Source organism: Neopelma chrysocephalum, unplaced genomic scaffold (genome assembly GCF_003984885.1).
Source record: "Neopelma chrysocephalum unplaced genomic scaffold, ASM398488v2 Primary Assembly neopelma1_44, whole genome shotgun sequence".
NCBI classification, from domain to species: domain Eukaryota; kingdom Metazoa; phylum Chordata; class Aves; order Passeriformes; family Pipridae; genus Neopelma; species Neopelma chrysocephalum.
The window spans coordinates 15286599-15306055 of NW_020897703.1; the positions used below are offsets into that span (position 1 = coordinate 15286599).

The 19457-nt window shown below is 38.7% G+C and overlaps 1 protein-coding gene across 2 annotated transcripts in view; it reads right to left on the reverse strand.

The window, feature by feature from the left end:
- Positions 1-19457, reverse strand: part of CERS6 (ceramide synthase 6) — a 114966-nt gene that overhangs the window by 43101 nt on the left and 52408 nt on the right. For both annotated transcript variants that reach the window (XM_027678672.1, XM_027678671.1), the window contains exon 4: positions 14160-14217. In XM_027678672.1, coding sequence (XP_027534473.1) covers positions 14160-14217 — 58 coding nt within the window. The remainder of the gene's footprint in view (positions 1-14159; positions 14218-19457) is intronic.

Genomic DNA, 19457 nt, shown 5'->3' on the forward strand with positions numbered 1-19457 from the left:
AGAAGCCTTTCATTAGTGAACTCCCCACTCTCAAATACTGCCACTTGGCAGAACTGCTTTTTTGCTGGCAGAAGTGCTGACTGCTTCTAAACATAGAGACACCACCAAGTCCCACCAGATGACTCAGGGAGCAGAGCTCCTTCAGACAGGTTGCTGGAACACGCAGGCCAAAAGCACCTCATCTCTAGCCACACTAGTGAGATGGTCACTAGATAGGTACCCATTTCTAAGCACTTAAGTCACTGAGTACAGCTAAAATGAGGCACAACCCTAAGCAACAATGAGTAAGGACAGACTGAAGTAGCCTCTTTCACTTCCACTCCTGCAACCATTGCATTTTTCTGAGATTACTGCACATATACTGTATCAGGGCAATTCACCCGTGGGGCTGCAGGTGTCTTTACAAATGGAATATTTAGAATCATAGAATATTCTGAGTCGGAAGAGACACATCAGGATCACCAAGTCCAACTCCTGGCCCTGCACGATACCCCAAGAGTCACGCTTCTTGGTGTATTTAATAATGTCACAGATACTAAGTACTGAATGAAAAAAATCCCAGTGAGAGAATCCGTCTCATATTTTATTTTCCTGTAACAGAATGAGAGAAGAGGGAAGTGCTAATTAATTTTAATACTAAAACACAGTTTGCAAGAAATTTTTTCCTGCTCAATTCTGAGTCAGTGACCATGATAACATTTACTTCACTAAAGCAAGGGAAGACAGCCAAAATTAATTTCCCCAAGCTTTAAAAATATCTAAGCCTACATAAAATTTTACATCCATTTTCTCTTTTTCACTTTTCCCTCCTGCTGAGAAAGTGCAAATACAAGCCATTTGTTGTTTCCATTTGTCATCCTGCTGGTGGATCTATGCAGAAATAACTTGTGGTATTTTTCTGCAACTGATACATTAAAACAACTGGCAATAAGACTGGCTAGTAGAGATGAGAATGAGGGAACTATGCTTATGTTTTATAACTTGCAAATTCATAATAAGTTTTAGTATAAATCCATAAACTGTAAATTTTGGCTACAACAAAACCTAGAGTAACTGGGCAAGAGGAAAGAATTTGCGTTACTCCAGCTTCTTAAGGCTACAAATCTTGGGGATGGGATGAAAATCCCTGGGGAAAGTCCTTAAGTCACATGTGAGATAACAGCAGTTAAAAAAATAGAAGCAAAACTCTGAATTAGATTTGAACTTACAGCAGTACTTCCCCATGCTAACCTGGCATTGTTTATAGCCAGCAGCCAAGACCATCAATAGGCAGAAGAAATGAGAAAGCTCTGAAAGGTGCAACAGGGTAACAATGGAAGGAAACACAATATGAAAAAAACCTAAAAGATCACTCATAATATATTTATTTAACTGGAAAGATTTTTGCTCTACTACTGTAAAGATAAAATGAAGCAGTTTTATGACTCGAAGCACTTAGAGTGTAAAGATACATATCGTTCTACAGGTTACACTAGTTTAAATGAGAATACAGCTATCCTGCTCCAAGTCATTGCCTCAATAGTGAGTTCAACTCAACAATGGCAACTCAAAGCACCAGTCCAATTATTAATAACCTGTACTTATATTCAAACATGTACTCTTTGCTCAGGTTAAATTAGCTGTGAAAAACAGGACTGCTTCATTAATTTCAATAGTAAAACATGAAAAGCTCCTGGCAATAGGAATGCTGAACTAAATACTTTGGTACAGGTATGAATGAGCCACCTTAGTTTACAGATAATTAAAAACTATTTTTATTTATTAAAACTATTATTTTATTTATTAAAATTATTTATTATTTATTAAAATTGCCCAAATATAACACTTTGGGAAGTATTTCATCTAGATCTGCCATTTTTATGATAGAAAACTGAAAAATTTCTATCTTTCAGAAAGCTGGGCTGACAGGACAATGAATACTGTGCTCAGGCCAAAATTAGCAATCAGTCCACTGGGGGACATGAGGTCTGATGGCCACTCTTTCACTGCCCTGAACAACAGTGTAATGCACAAGTAGTAAAGATGCTGTATATGGCTCAGTACCAGCCTAACTCGCCAAATTGATGATTACATAGCATTTACTTATTACTCTGATGTTATTAAATACCCCCAGCTGGATTCAAAACAGATAAAGTGAAATTCAATTCTAGATGTATTTTTTAAATTAGTGTGTTGCTTTTCCTTCCCATGATTATGTAAAATTTGTCCCCATTGTCTACATTTGAAAATCCTGTTGCCATTAGTGTCCTGTTACTGAATTAGGATATAATTGATATTCTACTTTTGCTTTTTCTTTCAAAACCCTTCAGTTTCCTTTCAGCCTCAAATAAATTCTGCCAGCCTGCCTAGCTTTGTCTTTTTTTGCCTGATCCAGTTATTATCTTAACTTCCCTGTGCTGACTGGCTGTCTGTTACAAATCCTCATTGTCCAAAATGCATTCATTTCCCTTGGTGATGTACACTGAAGTGCTGGAGTCATTTAAAATTAAGTTTCTCCACTGACTTTGATCTTTCTCACAGCACGACTCATGATTTATATCTCAAGCATCCAAAACACTTTATTAATCTCTCCTAAATGCCCTCAACAATTTTTATGCCCCTTTGAAGAGATTAAACAAATTCCTTTTCCATGAGATAGGATCTAACTATGGTCTTACTGGAAACCTTTTCCATTCATGATGCTTATTTAAAAATGTAATACAGCATTTCCCCTTTCTCACAACAGCATTCTTCAAAAGACTCACACAAGTATTGTTTCCTGCTTGCACAGTGAATTAGGAATTGTTTTATTTATCACCTAATGCTCAATCCTGCTTTCACAGAAAGGAGTAAGAGTATAATTGGATTTTAACATCCAAAATTATTTTAGCTTAAAAATTTTTGTCACTTACAGATATTCTGCAGTTGGTTTTATGATAAAAAAAATGTAATAAACCCCCCTAGAGAATCCAAATCAATTTTAAGCAAGCATAATCTGCCAAAGGCAGGCTTCATTTCCTCCCTGAGGTTTATACGTATCACATTATTCCTCTGTTAATAGCACAGTAAAATATCAAATATCATCATTGTGTTAAAAGGGCTCCACAGTGGCCTCTGACATTCGTCATTTAAATGAGAATATTTATCCAGTATTGGGCAAATAAGGTCACTGAACAAAAGTAATTACAAGGTTTCAGTAATAGATAATACAACAAACTTTCAGGTATAACACAGGAAAGAAAAATGTAACAACAGATGCAGACTAGACCAGAAAAAGTGCCCAACAGAATGCCTGCTTCAATGAATTCAAGAATGAAGCAGAGAGCAAGGGCTCTGGTGGTAAACCTCCTGCTTCCCAGCTCTTCCCACACTGTTGTTTTCTAGAGTCACTTCTGACACTAAAAACGTAGGTATTTCCCCAACTCATGCTTTGGCATCGCAGCATTAAAACCAGAAAAAATTAGCCTGATTTAAGTAGTCTTATTCTAAGAATCAGATGATCAGACATATTCCAAACAGGGTGAATATTTCCAAGATGTTGCATTTCTTGTATTATTATGTTCTGCAAAATACTCAGCAGCATTAGCTTCACAAAAAAGCAGATGGAGCAGGTAGCTTTCCAATAGCTTTCCAATAGCTGAGAAACTTTTACAACAAAATCAAGTCTGTTCTACAACTAGAAAGACTGAAAACTGTCTAGGGAACTGGACATTTTGAATACTGCAATTTATTTTTCAGTTTGACAGCTGCTGGTATTTTGCTGTATATTTTTTTAGATACTTTAGTTTAGATCTACCAAAATTGCTTCCTACCCATGATGAATCTTTACAGCATTAATCTAACAAGTTTAAAAAGCCACAGCTACCAACTGCTGCCTTAGGGAACTCAGCTATTACAGGTGATCTCTGTCATAGGACAGCTTCCAGCTGGAAGAGTTGTTGTCAGTTCTATATGCATGAATGATGTCCTCTTATGATTCCATAAAATATCGAGGAAAAATAAATTTATTCTCTATTTCTAATGACAGTAGTGGTTGAGAGTCCCCATGAAAGATGTTTTTGATGCACTGCAGAAGACTTGTAGGAAAGAATTTGAAACTTAATCTCTGTATTCAAACTCTTTTTTTATTTTCCCCCAGAACAGTATCATTAATATTCTAACTATAATTTAAATATAATTTAAACTGCAGCATGACCTTTGCTTTGAAATTATGAAAAGTTCATGATCCTGAGCCAAATGAAAATCCAGAAGTCCAAGTAAACACACTTGACACCTCTGCACCTGTTGGTTTCAGAAATCACATTGCTCATGAATCAGAAGCAAGGCCTCAGTTGAGCTGCTACAGAGGGGAAGGCCCTATTCAGGAATCCTGTGAGAGTGGTCTCAAAGTCCAAGGGCTTTTACTCAACTTCTAAGAACACTTCTAAGCTATCATACTTGTAAAATACTGGGCTTTTAAGGAAGCACAGTATCAGCTCTATATAAGGGTTGGTTATACTTATATTTGCTATAAAAATACACACTTACATTTCTTTACATGCAATCTAATTAGCAACAATGCACAGATGCCAGAGAAGAACATTCACAGTGACTGCAGGTTTCATTTCAAACAGGATAATTTCCAAAATTTTCCCATATATTCCTTCATTTCTCAATCCAACACCAACTAAAGGAGAAACATAAGCTTGTTTGAAAGAACAGTCAGGGATCTTCTCTATTAGCAGCTTCATTCCACTGCAGAACTCACAGTGTCATGAACGTGGCGTGCACAGTAATCACAAATACAGCGCAGCTTCCCAAGTAAGTATAGCATTTAAAACGCCAACCTCAAAACTTGTCAGAGAGCTTAAAAGAATCCTTTTCAGCAAGACCCACATAGAATCAGTAACTTTAGGAAAACTATTTATGAGCATGCTCTGCTTGAATATCTTAACAGCTCTTTGCAGATGCAGCCACCTTTGCTACAACACAACTGCTCTCTCATGAAACGGAAGGGATGACTTCAAAAGTATTCTTTAAAATCATGGTTCAATAAAACGTTGCAATCAGCATGAGGCTTCTGAAAAGGCTACCATGTATATCTCCTGCAGTGTGACTACAGTGAACAGTCACTGGACAACTGAGAAAGACCAGCTGGCTTCAAAGCAGCTGCATCTGGGCTTGCTTCCCCTGCACCTCCAGAGTCCATTGATCACAACCCCGGCTGCCTCTGTCTCACTGTTCCAGCAGGTGACAGGGCACAGTATCAGTAATGGAGGCAGAATGGCACCCAGTTCTCTTTAGCACTTTGGAAATCGTGATATATAAAGATAAAAGTCCTTATTTATTATTTCCATATTTTAGAAAACTGACAGGAACAAATCACTTCCAGAAAGACCCTGATGCAAATCTGCTGAACCATGAATGATCCTGAGAACTAAATCAAGGTCATTGCTATCTGTTTCTTTGGGAAAACCTGTTAACAGTGGATAAAACGGTAACAGTCAAAAGATGGCGACAAGAGAGGAATGAAACAAGGCAGCTTTTCTGTGGTCCACATGAACACGTTAAACCTGCAGAGTTACAGGATTGCTAAAACCATTCTTCAAAGCAATAAAGTCAGTTTAAGAAATGGGGAGATGCAGTGTAGCAATCTGACAAAGAAAGGTAAAAGTAGTAGATATTGAGGCACACATTTCCTTCAAGAAGGCAGTTATGTTAGTGCTTCCAAAACAGTTTTATTTAGCAGCTACAATAGAGATGTATTTGACCACATCTGAATATATGACGCATCCAGAACAGACTTCAGGATGTTCTGAAGAAAACTGATGTTTCAGAAGAACTGATGTTCTGAAGATGAAGTATCAGTGATAGAAGAGATGCAAGACACAGCATGCAGTGAAGCTGACAAATAGTTTAAAATCAAAATAGCTACGAAATTGATAAATAGACAAACAGCAGGAAATTTCCAAAACCAGAATGGCAAATGAGATGCCACAGCAGGTAAACATCAATTGTTCCTGTGTCCCAGTCTTATTTCCCACATGATATGAACTTACAGTCTTCATCACAGAGATGCCTATTTCCCCAAATACAACAATTTTATGAGTGGCTGTGCATATCAACAATTATTTACTTCCTCTAAGGTTAACAAGATCAATAATCAAGAGATACAGGTGAACTGTAATACAGAAACGATGTCAAAAACCAGTCACCACATTATGAAGTGACAAGTTCTTTTTTTCTACTTCAAATGAAGGTGGCCTGACTTAAGGCTCTCAAATTCTTGAGTATAATAAGCAATCCAAAATGGCATTTACAAATTCTACACTACTCTCCCTAGGCTGTAACATCTGCATGTATCACTGCTGCTATTTTATTCCAAAAAGAGGCAAAGAACAAGACAAATGAACTGAGCAGTAGAATGCAACACTCTCAACTCATGAAGAAAAACATTAGGAAGCCAGTTTCTAAGTGTGCACAGAAACTGTAGGGCAGTAACAGAACATCTCCTGTGCTGCCACACAGAAACTCACTAGCTCAGCAATTAGTGCACATGAGGATAAGCACTTCATTTTCTTCCTTTGAAACATCTCATAGTTTCAAGAAAGAGGAACTTTCATAACAGCAAAAGTGGAGCTCTACCTGTTGGGGCTTTTTTCCCCTCATACTACACTGTATCTTTCTATTTGCCTGTGAGATACTGGTCTGAATCTTACCGAATTATAGGGTGCAAACCAACTCCGTGTGTGTGCGTTTGTGGGGAAGGGCTGGGCCTGGACCTGCAGGAACATGGGAAGGCTGCACATAAGGACTGTGCTGAGGGCACATGGCAGAGCCAACACGGCTATACCCACACAGGGCACACAGCAGAGCTGCAGGCCCTGCAGCCGGGCTGCCAGTCAAGGCAGAGCTGCCTGGTAGCTGCCCACACCACACCCCTGCAGCCTCTGGTTGGCTACAGCACAGCTCACTCTGGCCTCGAAGGATATCCTGACCAGATGTCCTGCCTGGGAGGGAAAACTGAACTCTGTAAATACACGAGATTCCATGTGAGTGTCTTGTTCTCTTCTCTCCTCTCCTGCAACCTAAACCATGCGAACCATCAGATCTTGTCGGTAACCATTCTTCCTTTTCTCTCTTCTTTTCTCTCTTTCTTTTCCCTTTTAATCTGTTTTCTTCTTCTACTCTTTGCCTTCTCTTGTGGGTAACTTAAAACCAATGAACTGTGTTTACTAAAGCTAGTATATTGATTGTTTTTAGTGTTTTTTTTCAGTGGAATAGGTTTTTGTGCTGAGTGTTTTAGTGAAATATCTTTTTCTTGGTTGTATTTTACTCCTGTAAAACCTTTTGCCAAAAATATCTTATTTTTCTCACTAAATTAAAAGGCTTTTAAAAAGTCTTAAATAAAATGTAACCACTCTGGGCAGCTTATGACTTGAAATCTGGAGTGAAACCTTGTCTTCCATACATCTTTTTCACTTAAGTGGGGTTTTGGAGTCAAATTTACTCTTCAACATGGCTTTCCCTGTTCTTTTGCAAGCTATCTGCACTACCAGCAGTTGTAACTACACAGCACACAGTTCTATTGTAGAAGATGACTCATTAGGAAGGACACTCAATCAGCTGCATACATACAGAAGCTTGTTGCACCCAGCATTTTATAACATAGCCACAGCATCCTCTTATCATCAGCCTTACTTCAACATTAAATTTGAAAAACAGCAAGATTTGTTTATTCAGGCAGATGGTCCTTTCCCCAGCAGGATATCTACATGCAACTTCAGGTTTCCAAGTCTCAGTACAGACTTCACAAGACTCTCACTGGAGAAAATTCATGCTCTTTTCTGAGTTTGTAATTCTCATGGGCAATTAAAGGAAGGTAACTAAATGTGAAAAGTCACTAAATGACACCTGGAAGCTTTGCTTCCAGATGTTTGTAAAGACTTTTTATTTTACAGACACTGCTTAGCACCAAGCATGAGCAAGCAACAAACAAGCCAATTCTGAATTCCTCAGTCTGTTTCTTTATCACCGCAGCTAATGCTATTTTTTCCATTTAATGGGAGCACAGTCAGACCATTAACCCTTAATGAGCCAAGCCACCATTTATTTAACTGCAAATATTACTGAAGAAAACGAAAACATTATCTTGTTCCTAAGTCAACGATAAGCAAAGCAGTCAATTTAATGACACTGGAACTTCATGTCTTGTTGGCATCAATACTGGTGTGGTGCTCTGCAAGGAAGCGTTTTGTAGACATGCAAATGAAACAAATGGTAGTGCTGAAAAGTCTCAGCTTCCCTCAAAAAGAGGAATAATTTGCATATACACGATCAGATTGGAAATATAACTGGTTATGTATCTTTAATGCTTCAAAGCTTAGCGATTTATAAAGATACAAAGAATGCTGTAGTGAAAGGATTGGCTTTGGTCCTTCAGTCCTCAGTGCCAAAACATCTCTTTTAGAAGCTTGGAAACTAAGACGATGGGATGGTCACATCTAGCATTTGCCATTTTGCCAAGAATGGGGGCAATGAGGAGTAGACATGAAGGTGGATGCTTCACATTAAATGATTTTGTGGGTCACCCACTCTTCAGCCACAAATCATTTAAATCTGCTGTGGAAAACAGTGAAGAATGGAGTTGGCAGCCAGTAACAAAGAAAGCTTCATCTTCTCTTTGAAAGCCCGTGCCTTGGTCTTGTTCCTCGCACAGTAGAATATTTGCTATCAAGTCTGCTCTTGAAAATGGTAGTATTTGAGGTAGAAAGTGAACTGGCCAGAACTTCGACCTACATTTACATTGATTCCCTCTTCTCGCAATGTATCAGAAATGGCAGAGGTGACTTATATCCTAACTATGATGACCTATTTCATCCCCTCGGTGCTTTAGCCACCACACTACTGCAGGGCATGTCCAGAAACCCACAGTGCTATGGAGTTGAGTGACAAACCTATCAATCTCCCCATGTCTACTTTATGTCCATTACGTAGCAAGTTTACAGATCATTTTCATCAAATTGAAAGTTCTGGTTTGAAAGAACAAACATACATTTCACTTCAACAATGGGAGACCCTTTGGGAAGTCTCATCCCACTATTGCACCACTTGGTAATATAAATAAATTACAACTGAAAGCATTAAGTTAGAAAGGACATGAAGAAGAAGAAGCAACACTTTGCGAGGAACATTTAAAAAATAAACCAAAACCAAAGAAACAATTTAATCTTTGAGATGCTTTGACATTGAAACATCATTAACAACTTCACTAGTTGCAGACAATGATAACAAACGCCCTGATAAAATTAAACCTTGCAGCCTGAAAAGGAGCTGGGGAAGGGAGGAATGTCTAATATGATAATTAGATACTAATAACTCTATGGAAAATTTTTTTTCTGAAGTCTGTTGGTCTCTTATGCATATCAGTCAAAATTTGTAGGTGACACAATAGTTTGACTAAGTGTGTGGAAGGCTGTGGTCTGTTTGTAAGTAAGCAAGCAAGCACCTTGCCTTCTCGACTCTCCTACCAAAGACTTAAGTCTCTCCCTTCACTCTTGAAAGAGGCACACGTTTCCTTGATATCATAAAAAATTTGTAAGACATACCAATCATACAGCTGCACCCTACAGGCAGACACCAATGGTAGAAGCTGCCCTTTTACTGTTTCTTTAGGCCCAAGAAAAGGGAAACAGTTGAAGCAGATGAATATGGTTTGTGCCATCACCTGTACACATTATAAGAATATTCATACAGTGTCACTGTTATTATCACAACAAAATTGAAAACATCCACCCATTTGAGGTCACAGGCACCAAGAATGAGACCAGCGCAAAGTCCATAAAGTTCTCCTGCCTTGGTAGTTCAGTGGTTCTGTTGACAGGAGGTGGGGGAGAGTGTTGTGAATAAGCTGTTGTATGATCCAGAGCCTGTGGAAAGAAGATATCCATACCGATAGAGAGAGGGAGAGTGGGTGGTAGCATGAGTTATTATGCATTTTACAATGCTAAAACCCCTCATACACAACATCAGTACACAATCATGGCCTACAGCAAACAGCCACACTCAGGACACTACTGTCAATCTTCAGCCTTCCCAATCTGAGGGATTTTTCTGAGTTCATGATGAACTTTATTCAGCAAAATGACCCAATCTAAGTGTCCTGCAGACAACACTAAGAGAAAAACTTACTTAAAACATATAGGTTCTGTTGCAACAGAGCAAACTTTGATGACAAAGTTTTATGTCAGACACTTTTTCCATGTGAATTGAGATTTTTGGAAAATACTTTTCAACAGAAGTAACATTTTTTTTATTTTATGAATACCTTAACAGCATACATCTGTCACTGGAAAAAGACAAAACCCGAGAGAAGAATTTGATAAAGAGACACAGTCTTCAGTAAGAAGAAGGCTATAAATCTCCAGCATGCACTCAGGAAATATAGCATGTCAAAAGAATTGATATATCATGTACAGTTGTTACCACAAAAATTTAGAGGTTGCTTTATTCAGTGCAGAAATTTCTTCTGTCTATATCAGCCATTAACTGCAGTCACGGACAGCAACAAAGACAAGTTTGCCACAGCATTTCAGAGGGTGTTATGACTGCTCTGAAGGGCAGCTTTATTAGCTTTCGCGTGCTTTTGTAGGGAAGCAAAAATCAAAGCTGAAACCCTAGACCTCTTTTTCCTTGCAAGATGCACTACCCAGGCAAACCTAAAACTTGAATGTAGTTAGTTACCACCATTCAAAAATAAATTAACCTTGGCATGTGTGCCATGCTGATAGTATCACACTTTCAGAACTAAAACAGAGTTGATAAATCTAACTAATTACTGCTTATTAAGCTCGGGTGCATCTTCCCCAAGTGCCAGATAAGCTCCACAAAGCCACCGAAGACATAATGACACTTTTTGCAAGAATGGTGATTTGCTACTGTAGATCTACTGTGTAGATCTTCTTGGGTGGTCCAGTGGGCACAAGGAGACACTGACATCCACCCTTTTCTGCTGGTACTGCACCGATGCAGTAATATTGCTTTATGCAGCAAATAGGGAAGGTGACAGTAGAAGCCAAAGTAGCAATGATTCATGTGCTGTCGGCATTAAGAGAAAGGTGTTTTCAGAAAGAATCCAAAATTCACTTCTAGGCAAAGCGCCAGCACAAAGCAAAGGACCTCAAACTAGCTCAAAGTGGTGCTTAAGTAATTGGCGGGCCCCAGGCCAGTCTTGTAGCTTAATCTCACTCTCAGACTAAGGAAAGAAAATGTAAGAGAGTCAAAAGTGAACAGAAAACCCCATCAAGTCATCAACAAATGGAGCAAAGCAAGGGAGTGGCAGGTTGTAAGGAGACTAGGTAAGTCAGGAGGGAAGGCCAATAATATAGAAGTTCAAGTATTTTGTTGCCTGGCAATTCAAGAGTTACCAAAGAAATTGCAAAAGAGACGATGCATTGGGCATAGTGTTTTAGGGAGCACCTTTTGTCCTGTTGAGTTGGTTCACTTTTCTAAAGGAAGTACTTGTGAGAGTTAAAGTTATTAGATCAACTAACGAGGAGCACTTCCCACTTAACGTGGTAAAACCAGTTTTCTCAAATCAAGGATCTTAACTATCCAGAAATGCACAAACCAACGTACCTTGAGCGATTCTGTTATTTTGAAAAGCACCAAAATGCAGTTTCCCTTTTAAAAATATGTTCTTATTACATTTGGATGTTTGAAAGACATACCGTATCAAAATGTCTAATCCAACAATCCAAAATCATGTATTAGCTAAGCATTAGCTAATAAGTATTTCCAATGTGGTGCTATGCTGGTGGAATATTCCATTCTTCAAAACAGGAACATCTGTGGCATTCACTCTTTTGTGCCCTCTCTCAGTAAGGCAGCACATGTTGCTGTGATGGAACTGCACCAGTAGAGACTGCCTTTACACCTGGGCTCACTCACCATGCTTATTCCAGTCTTCTGGACAAGGTATCTTAGGGATGGGCCTAAGTAGACCTTGTTATTTGAAAGGATTCAAACCTTTACTGTAGCATTAACACAGTAAGATGCTACTGGCTATGATATGAACTTTATCTCCAGGCAAAACAGATTTTTGAAGGAAAGATCTTTCTATCAAATTTGTCAGAGAATTTATTATGCTTAAATTCTTTCACTAGCTTCCTAAGGAAGCAATTAAGTGTTCTTTGCAATTATTCAATTACAGAAACCAAGACAAATTAAAAAGGATTATCCACTTGAGTACTGTAGCAAAGCTCTCCCTTCAGATTTTGGGGTCTGGATTTTACTTCTTGCAAATACAGATCTCCCATCTAAGTGGACTCAGCAAAATCTTTGGTGTTTGATTAACACCAAAATGTTTTGACAAACAGGTAAAAAGCATATACTTTCTTTTAGTTACACAGTGTTACTAGGGAGATATTGTAAATATAAATACAATCACAATCATAATTTTGTTAATTTACATATATTTCCATGTGAAAAACCTGAGTATACAAAGCAGAACACTGGAATAATGACAATAGCATAAAACGTTACAAGACTCATTTATAACTTGGGTATAAATGAGTAATTATAAATACATACATAATGACACAATGAACAATTTCTCTTTGTAAAAGTGAAATATGTTGAAAGTTAAAATTACAGCAAAAGAACACAGCTGCTCCTTGTTAAGCAAGCAGTTGTACACCTTGTTCAAACAACCATGCTGTGCCAGCCAGCCCTCTTCACACTGCAGTGATATGCTGAACTGGAAGACATCCTGACCCTTCCAAATGTTTCCAGCCTTTAGAAACAGCTTACAACGGCTTGTAATGAAGCATGCATTTACTGTATTCTTCTTAGTCTGTAGAAATGCTGGTATTCAGAATTTTTCCTAGAACAGACACTTTCTTTGTGCAGAGAGAGGTTCACTTTATTAATCATAGGTATGCTCTCTTGTAGTGACTTTGTGGTATTTGTTAATGGTGATTTTTGCAGCATTTGTGGTAATGAAGTAGAAAAATTCAGATTATAAAGTCTCTGTGTCCTTGTGTATTACAAAATCCTGTGAACCCACAGCCGTGATCTCCGCACACCTGCAGGCTGAGTAACCTTTTAGGCTGTGACAATTGCCTATTAAAACTATTCTTGTATTTCACACCACAGACATTTGCGAAACCAAATGCAGAAAACAGAATATTAGATCGTAACCATACAGCCTGTTAATGGATGAAGTACACACAAAATATAAGTGTTCAAGGAGGCAGGGAGAGATTGCACATCACATGCTCCTCCGGTTGGTTTGGAGGACTGGTGCCCACACTTCCCCTGGGGTTGACTACTGCGAAATAGCTGAGAACAGCTCTGATGTGCCCTCCCCAGACAGGCACATCATCAGTCCTACTGGCACCAAGTTGCCTGCCACCTGTGACAGGCTCAAGAACTACAGCCATAAAAGTGATTAGTATTTTTTTTAACAGCTTCTTTTGCTTACGAAGCACCAGAAACATTTAGGATACATTTTCTCCTGTTGAATTTTTGTCCAAAACAAAGAAGGTAAGATTACACGAACACACTGACTCCCACACTCCCCTAATTTCACCTCTCAGAATTGTAAAAATATGATCCAACTTTCACAAAAGCTCTGAGAACTAGTCACACTGTGAAAACAGTTTGCACCGTAAATCCATATTACTGTCTATGGCAGGGTTAATAGATCTACGCCAGAATGTTTAGAAGCTATCAATATCCTTCTCTGCTTAAATCACCTGAAACACAGCATTGACAGGAAACTCCATGGAAACTTCAGACAAAGAATAGGTAAAAAAAAAAGGCACTTTATAAAACACTAATGCTTTTTGTTTGTTAGTAAAAAGTAACCTCTGCCAGAGGCATTTAAAAAAAGGGTGATGGAGAAACTGAGATGAATACTTTGGTAAGCCTTACTGCCAGCTTAATGCCAATAATGAAAAACAATTAAGTGAACTAGGCATGTTGTTAGACCTTTTTTCTCTTTTAAACTCCATTAAATATTGATAAGAACTTATATACCTTAATAATGCCAGTAGCAAAGCATTTTATGAATTTTAAGTAAATTTTAATTTTTATTCTTCGTGAACATAGGCTTTATGCCTATGCTTTATGTTATACCTACATGAGACTTCAAACAAGTCTGTGATGTGTTATGAAAACATAATAATATAAATGCCTACCTTTTTCAGGAACCGTACTCCATAGGTAAATATATAAAGGTAAAATGTAAATCTCCACCTGCAAAAGGTACAAGAGATTAACTCTAGGACACCAGGTTTACATAATTTACAGTTCAACACATGATTTCTTCTAGCACTGCCAAACCACAGTCACATTAACAGAAGTTGAAGCAAAATTTTTATCCGGTTTTCTACAGCTTTTGTTACCAAGCATTGTGCTCAATTTGGTTGCTTTTCCTGGCCTCATTAGCTCTCTGAAAATACTGGCTAATTTCACCTAAACATAACAGGGAAAAACCCCCACAAATTTTCAAGGATAATTAAGTTTTTTAAAAGTTTTATGAAAACTAACAGGACACTGGAGGAGAGAGTACAATTTGCACATCTGTTGCAGAGAAGTTCACCTGTTATTAGACACCAGGATAAAGATAATCAGAAATGTTATTAAGCCTTCAACAGGTGACTTTGGAGTAATGCATGTCAAATACACTCTTTAATTATGAAAAGAATCATTCACAATGAGCTAGAAATTTGCTTAGCAGATTCCAGCACTTCATACTTTGCTTTAGTCAGAGAGAGATGCTCAATACAGATATATATATCCACAATTTACATCAGCTTCCCAAGTGTTCCCTTGATAAAAGTGATTCTACATTTTACCAAATACACATGGAAAAATTGCCAGGCTTCTGGTTTTTCTTTTCAGAGAGAGGCAAACTAGAAGCTAAGAACAAGACACCATGGAGAGTAAGAGAAACCAACAGGAGATTTAATACAAAATCATCCTTTTATCTATGTCTTTCTTCCTTCTCCAGTAAAAGAAGACATATAGAGTAACTTCCTATCTTTTGGACCCATTACTCACTTAGGAAAGAGCTAATGGAAATATACGGAAATAAAATCATAACCTTGTGCAGTGTAAATTCTTAGAGGAATTTCTGTTTGGGTTTTTTTTTCCCCAAGGGTTGGAGCGACTACACATACACGCTTAGTATAAACACCAGTGAAGTAATATTCATAACATTTATAGCAGAATGAGATTTAGCTTCCTTAAAGTGAGGCAATGCTGCACAGTGAATCATCTTCAATGACATATTTTACAGCACTTACAACTTACTCTCCACTGGCAAAACTATTGGCTTCCCATTAATTAGCACTGGAGTGTGTTCAAACATTACTGGAATGGTCACAAAAACTGAAAATGTTTCCATCTAAAACAAGGTTAATCCAAACCATTCTCTTCAAAGCTACTTTTAAAGGTATTTACAAAGACAGTTGTGTCATACATAAATAATACTCTGATAAACTGAGGAGAGTGTAAGAACATCAATGAGATTTAAATTGTGATACTTCAGCTGAAGAGAAACTATCTTTTATCCTGTAGTCTCCACAGCACTGCAGAGATGAATTTATTCAGTTGATATGATAGAAATACCAATCCCTTCAAGGGTTCAGTCACTGTAGTAACAGGCCTTACTATTTTTTGGTATGCTGGTACTTTCCTCAAGATACTGAGAAAACAGTACTTGGAGACAAAATGTTAGTTGTGCTGGTAGAAAACCTTCAGATCATGCACATGGAAGAACCTGAAAGTACAGTAATATGAATGAAGGATTTATTTGGGCAACAATTTTCTTGTTAGGTCAATCCTGTAGCTGGAAAACCTGCCATTTCACTGTGAGGTTATATATATCATCTAGAGAAAGTTTTAAGACCGTCACTGAAAATAAAAATATTAGGAGGAAAAAACTGTCTAACCTAATCACTGATGAGCACTCCCAGTGCCCTTCTTTCACTTTTAAATGTGAGTAGTTATGATAAATTCCTCACAAAGAGTTTTATCACCTTTATTTTACATTTCTTTAAGCAAAATTGATAACGTATTTGAGGACATTTGGAGCTTGCTGTTGGGAGATGCAACATTCCATAAAGGAGTTCAAAGGCAGCCTAATGGTTGAGTTTTAGCTGGTGGGTCTCAAGAGATTTTCCAGTCTGCACAGACATTTGGAATACTCTGATTGCAGCATTTCCTGCAGCTATCACTCTAAAGAAAATAAAAAGACCCTTTCCTGAAACAAGCAAATTCAAACCCACCAATTTCCCCATCTAACTTTCCACCCACCTTCCAAAGTACTGCCTCTGGTGTAAATTTGCGCTAAAGTCATGGATTGCCCTGTAGGAGAACTTCTGGAGCTTTGGAAAAACCTCAGAGCCAAGAGCACTAGGTATTATTTGGGTCTGCCAAAGACAATCAACTTGCACAAACTGTTCAACTGCTACAAAGGTGAAAATTGCACACAAGGATATGATAATTTATGGTCTTTTTCCCTAACCTACCTAACAAGTGTACTAGGATTGAGCATGAGAAGATGAAGCAAGGCTCGGAACTGAGTGATAGACAAAGGTGGTAAAAGTGCTAACTCCTTAAAAAAATAAATTATATTGATAGGAAAAAAGTTGCTCATTCCTGCTGAACAACATGTCCAAAAGCTATCCTACAAAATTTTGTCTTGGTCAAACTGCAAGAAACAAAACTTCAAAACAAAACAAAGTCAGAATTGGCCTCCCAGCATGTTTATCATCATTAATCACCTAACTCTGGTGGTACCAGAGATACAAAGGACTTTCCACTGCTCTGTAGTAGGCAGCTAGCTGCCTTTTCTGTAGGTTTCAAAGGACAATTCTGCCAGCTGAATAACCCAACCAGAATCTCAGTCTCATACAAGGAAGTCCAAGGAGTTTCTCACGTTGTTTTACCACTACTTGTAGACAGTTTATTGCTGCAATTAAGAGCAAAACATCTACAGGCCAAGGTAAAATAGATGAATGCATAGTCCATGACTTGGGATGGACAGAGAGAAAAGGGACAGGAACTAGGTTGTGAAGCTGCATTATTCGCTCAAAATCATATAGACAAAGGCAGACGGTATGTGAGAAATAAGTTTCATGCAATGCAAATGTGTCCAGCAAGATTCCTCCAAAGGTGGACTCTCAAATCAGTACTCTTGCAACAAGTACTCTAATGTGAATAATGGATTTCAATCTACACTGTGTACTTCTTTATCCCTCTGTTTGGGTGTCACTGCAGCCCACTGATGAGGGAATGCAAGTGAAGGGAAACAGTTATGAGTAGTAATCACGTCCACTTACAGTACAGCCCAGTGTCCAAACCACTGTAGTATTTGGGGACCTTGGGCAAAATGTCTTTCTCTCCGCACAAAACATAATAGAAGAGGACATCTTATGTGTGAGATTATCAAGTCTTATTCCCAACTGAATTCACAAAGCGGTAGTTGATTAAGTGCAAATTAAGTCTTTAATTAGTCCTAGATTACAGTCCCAACTCTCATGGTTAGAAAATGCCCTTAGCCTGAGCACAGCCTGAATAGTCACAGACCCCAGGGAAGGGAGAATGCCTGGCCAGTGGTATAAACTCCCTCTGGTACCCTTTCACATATCCTGCTCAAAGTCCTCCTTTACCATCAGCAGCTCATGCTGAATGTCCACAAGTCACTGGGGACCATTGTTGTTTGGGTCACAGCTGGTTGTCTGCAACAGGGAAAGTAAAAAATTCTTCTAAAGCAGAAGTAGCAGAGCCCAGGAAATTAGGAAAAGTAAGACAAGATCTGTACTAAGATATCTTTTTTCCCTTTTTTTCTCAGCCATACTCACTGCCCAACTAAAACCATACGATGGAGGCCACTAGGTGAAGCACTCTGTTGTGGATGACGGCCACATCAATTCATCACGTTTAACTGAAAGATGAAGATAACTGAAGCTGTTCTGTTTTGTGAGAATTTATTCTGGCCCTCAGACTTGAAACACTCCTTCTGTCAGTTGTACAGAGACACAAAATTTGAATGACCCACATACACATAAAGCAGGTTGCTTGAAAGACTTTTAAGTTAGTCTAAATCCAGCAAACCCAGATAAAAGCACTCAAGGAGCAAGTGTTCTGAAAGACCTGATCTGTCTGCTTGCAATAAAGTTTATAAGGTCCTGCATTAACATGCCTAAAAGACTTCCAAATTGAACAAGGCTTACATCTGGTCTGTTCAAGCTCGGAATGAGGGAGATCTCAACCCTTTTAACTTTGAGCTGCCAATGAAATTTTAAAGATGCTTCAGCATGTGGAAAAGTTGGAGAGCCTATGCCAACCTGCCATACCCTGTGGTACTCAATTCAGCAAAACATATTCCAGTGCCCACTTGGGCAAGTACTTCACTGATTTCAGGCATATGTCTAACCACGTTCCCTTCATCACACTGATGAATTCTGTCTTTCAAATTTCCCTCCAAATTTCTGCTCTGAAATGTGAAATTAAACTTCAGCTAATAAAAACAAATTGCTGAAGCAATACTCCAGCAAAGCACTCCCTACCCCATACACATCACACATTTTGCAGAACCCACCACATGGAGTTTGCGCTCTCTGACAGAAAGACACCATGCTCCCCACAGATCTGCTGTCCAGCTGACTGAGCTCAGTACAGCTGCTCTACCAGGAAAACAGCTGCTTCTTCCAAGGATAAGGCTGAAGAGGCACAAGTCTCTCTGCTCCTGAAGTTTTCCTTTGCTTCCATTTCTTTTGCAGGAAGATTGACAGGCCAGGCTATGAACAGCATCACTCCTGCAGAGCCCCATCTTTGCAGCACCCACCTGGCAATGGTCCTTAGGGCTCTGGTGCCAAACCAATGTCTGCTGCTCAGAAATGGTGTGCAAGGATCCAAATCTATTCAACTGACTTTTGGCAATCAAACATGAAACGTAATAAATGCACAATATTAAAAAAATAACAGCCATTTTGCTTCTAGAATTGTAGCTGTTATTTACACTGATGCTTTTGCCATTGATTTGCTACAGTCAGGGCCACAAACAGTTAACGTTAAAAAACCGCAGCATATTTAGCAATTAGTCAAGGGCTCACCATATTGCTTGCAGCCAAAGAAACTGGATTTCTGGCTCTGAAAACTACTTTCAGAGAAACTGCAAACACCTGAACCTTTAACATGGAAATACACTTCTGTAAAATGTCAGATTTGCTGTTCTCCATCACCTGCTGCTCATTTGCTGGCAGTGGCTGACAGACCTCTGGGCTCAGGCTTTGGACTAAAAGTCAAACTGAGCCTAACGCAAACTTCACAGTTGCAGGTCTTGGTTCTGAAGATGATGAGAAAGCTTGAACTGCCATTACACAGCTTGTTCTCCATTAGAATCCCCACTGTCTGGCTGGACCGGACAGGGATGTAGCTGGGCTATGGAATCGTTAGCTGAGACTGAAAACTACTTTTTGCTGCAG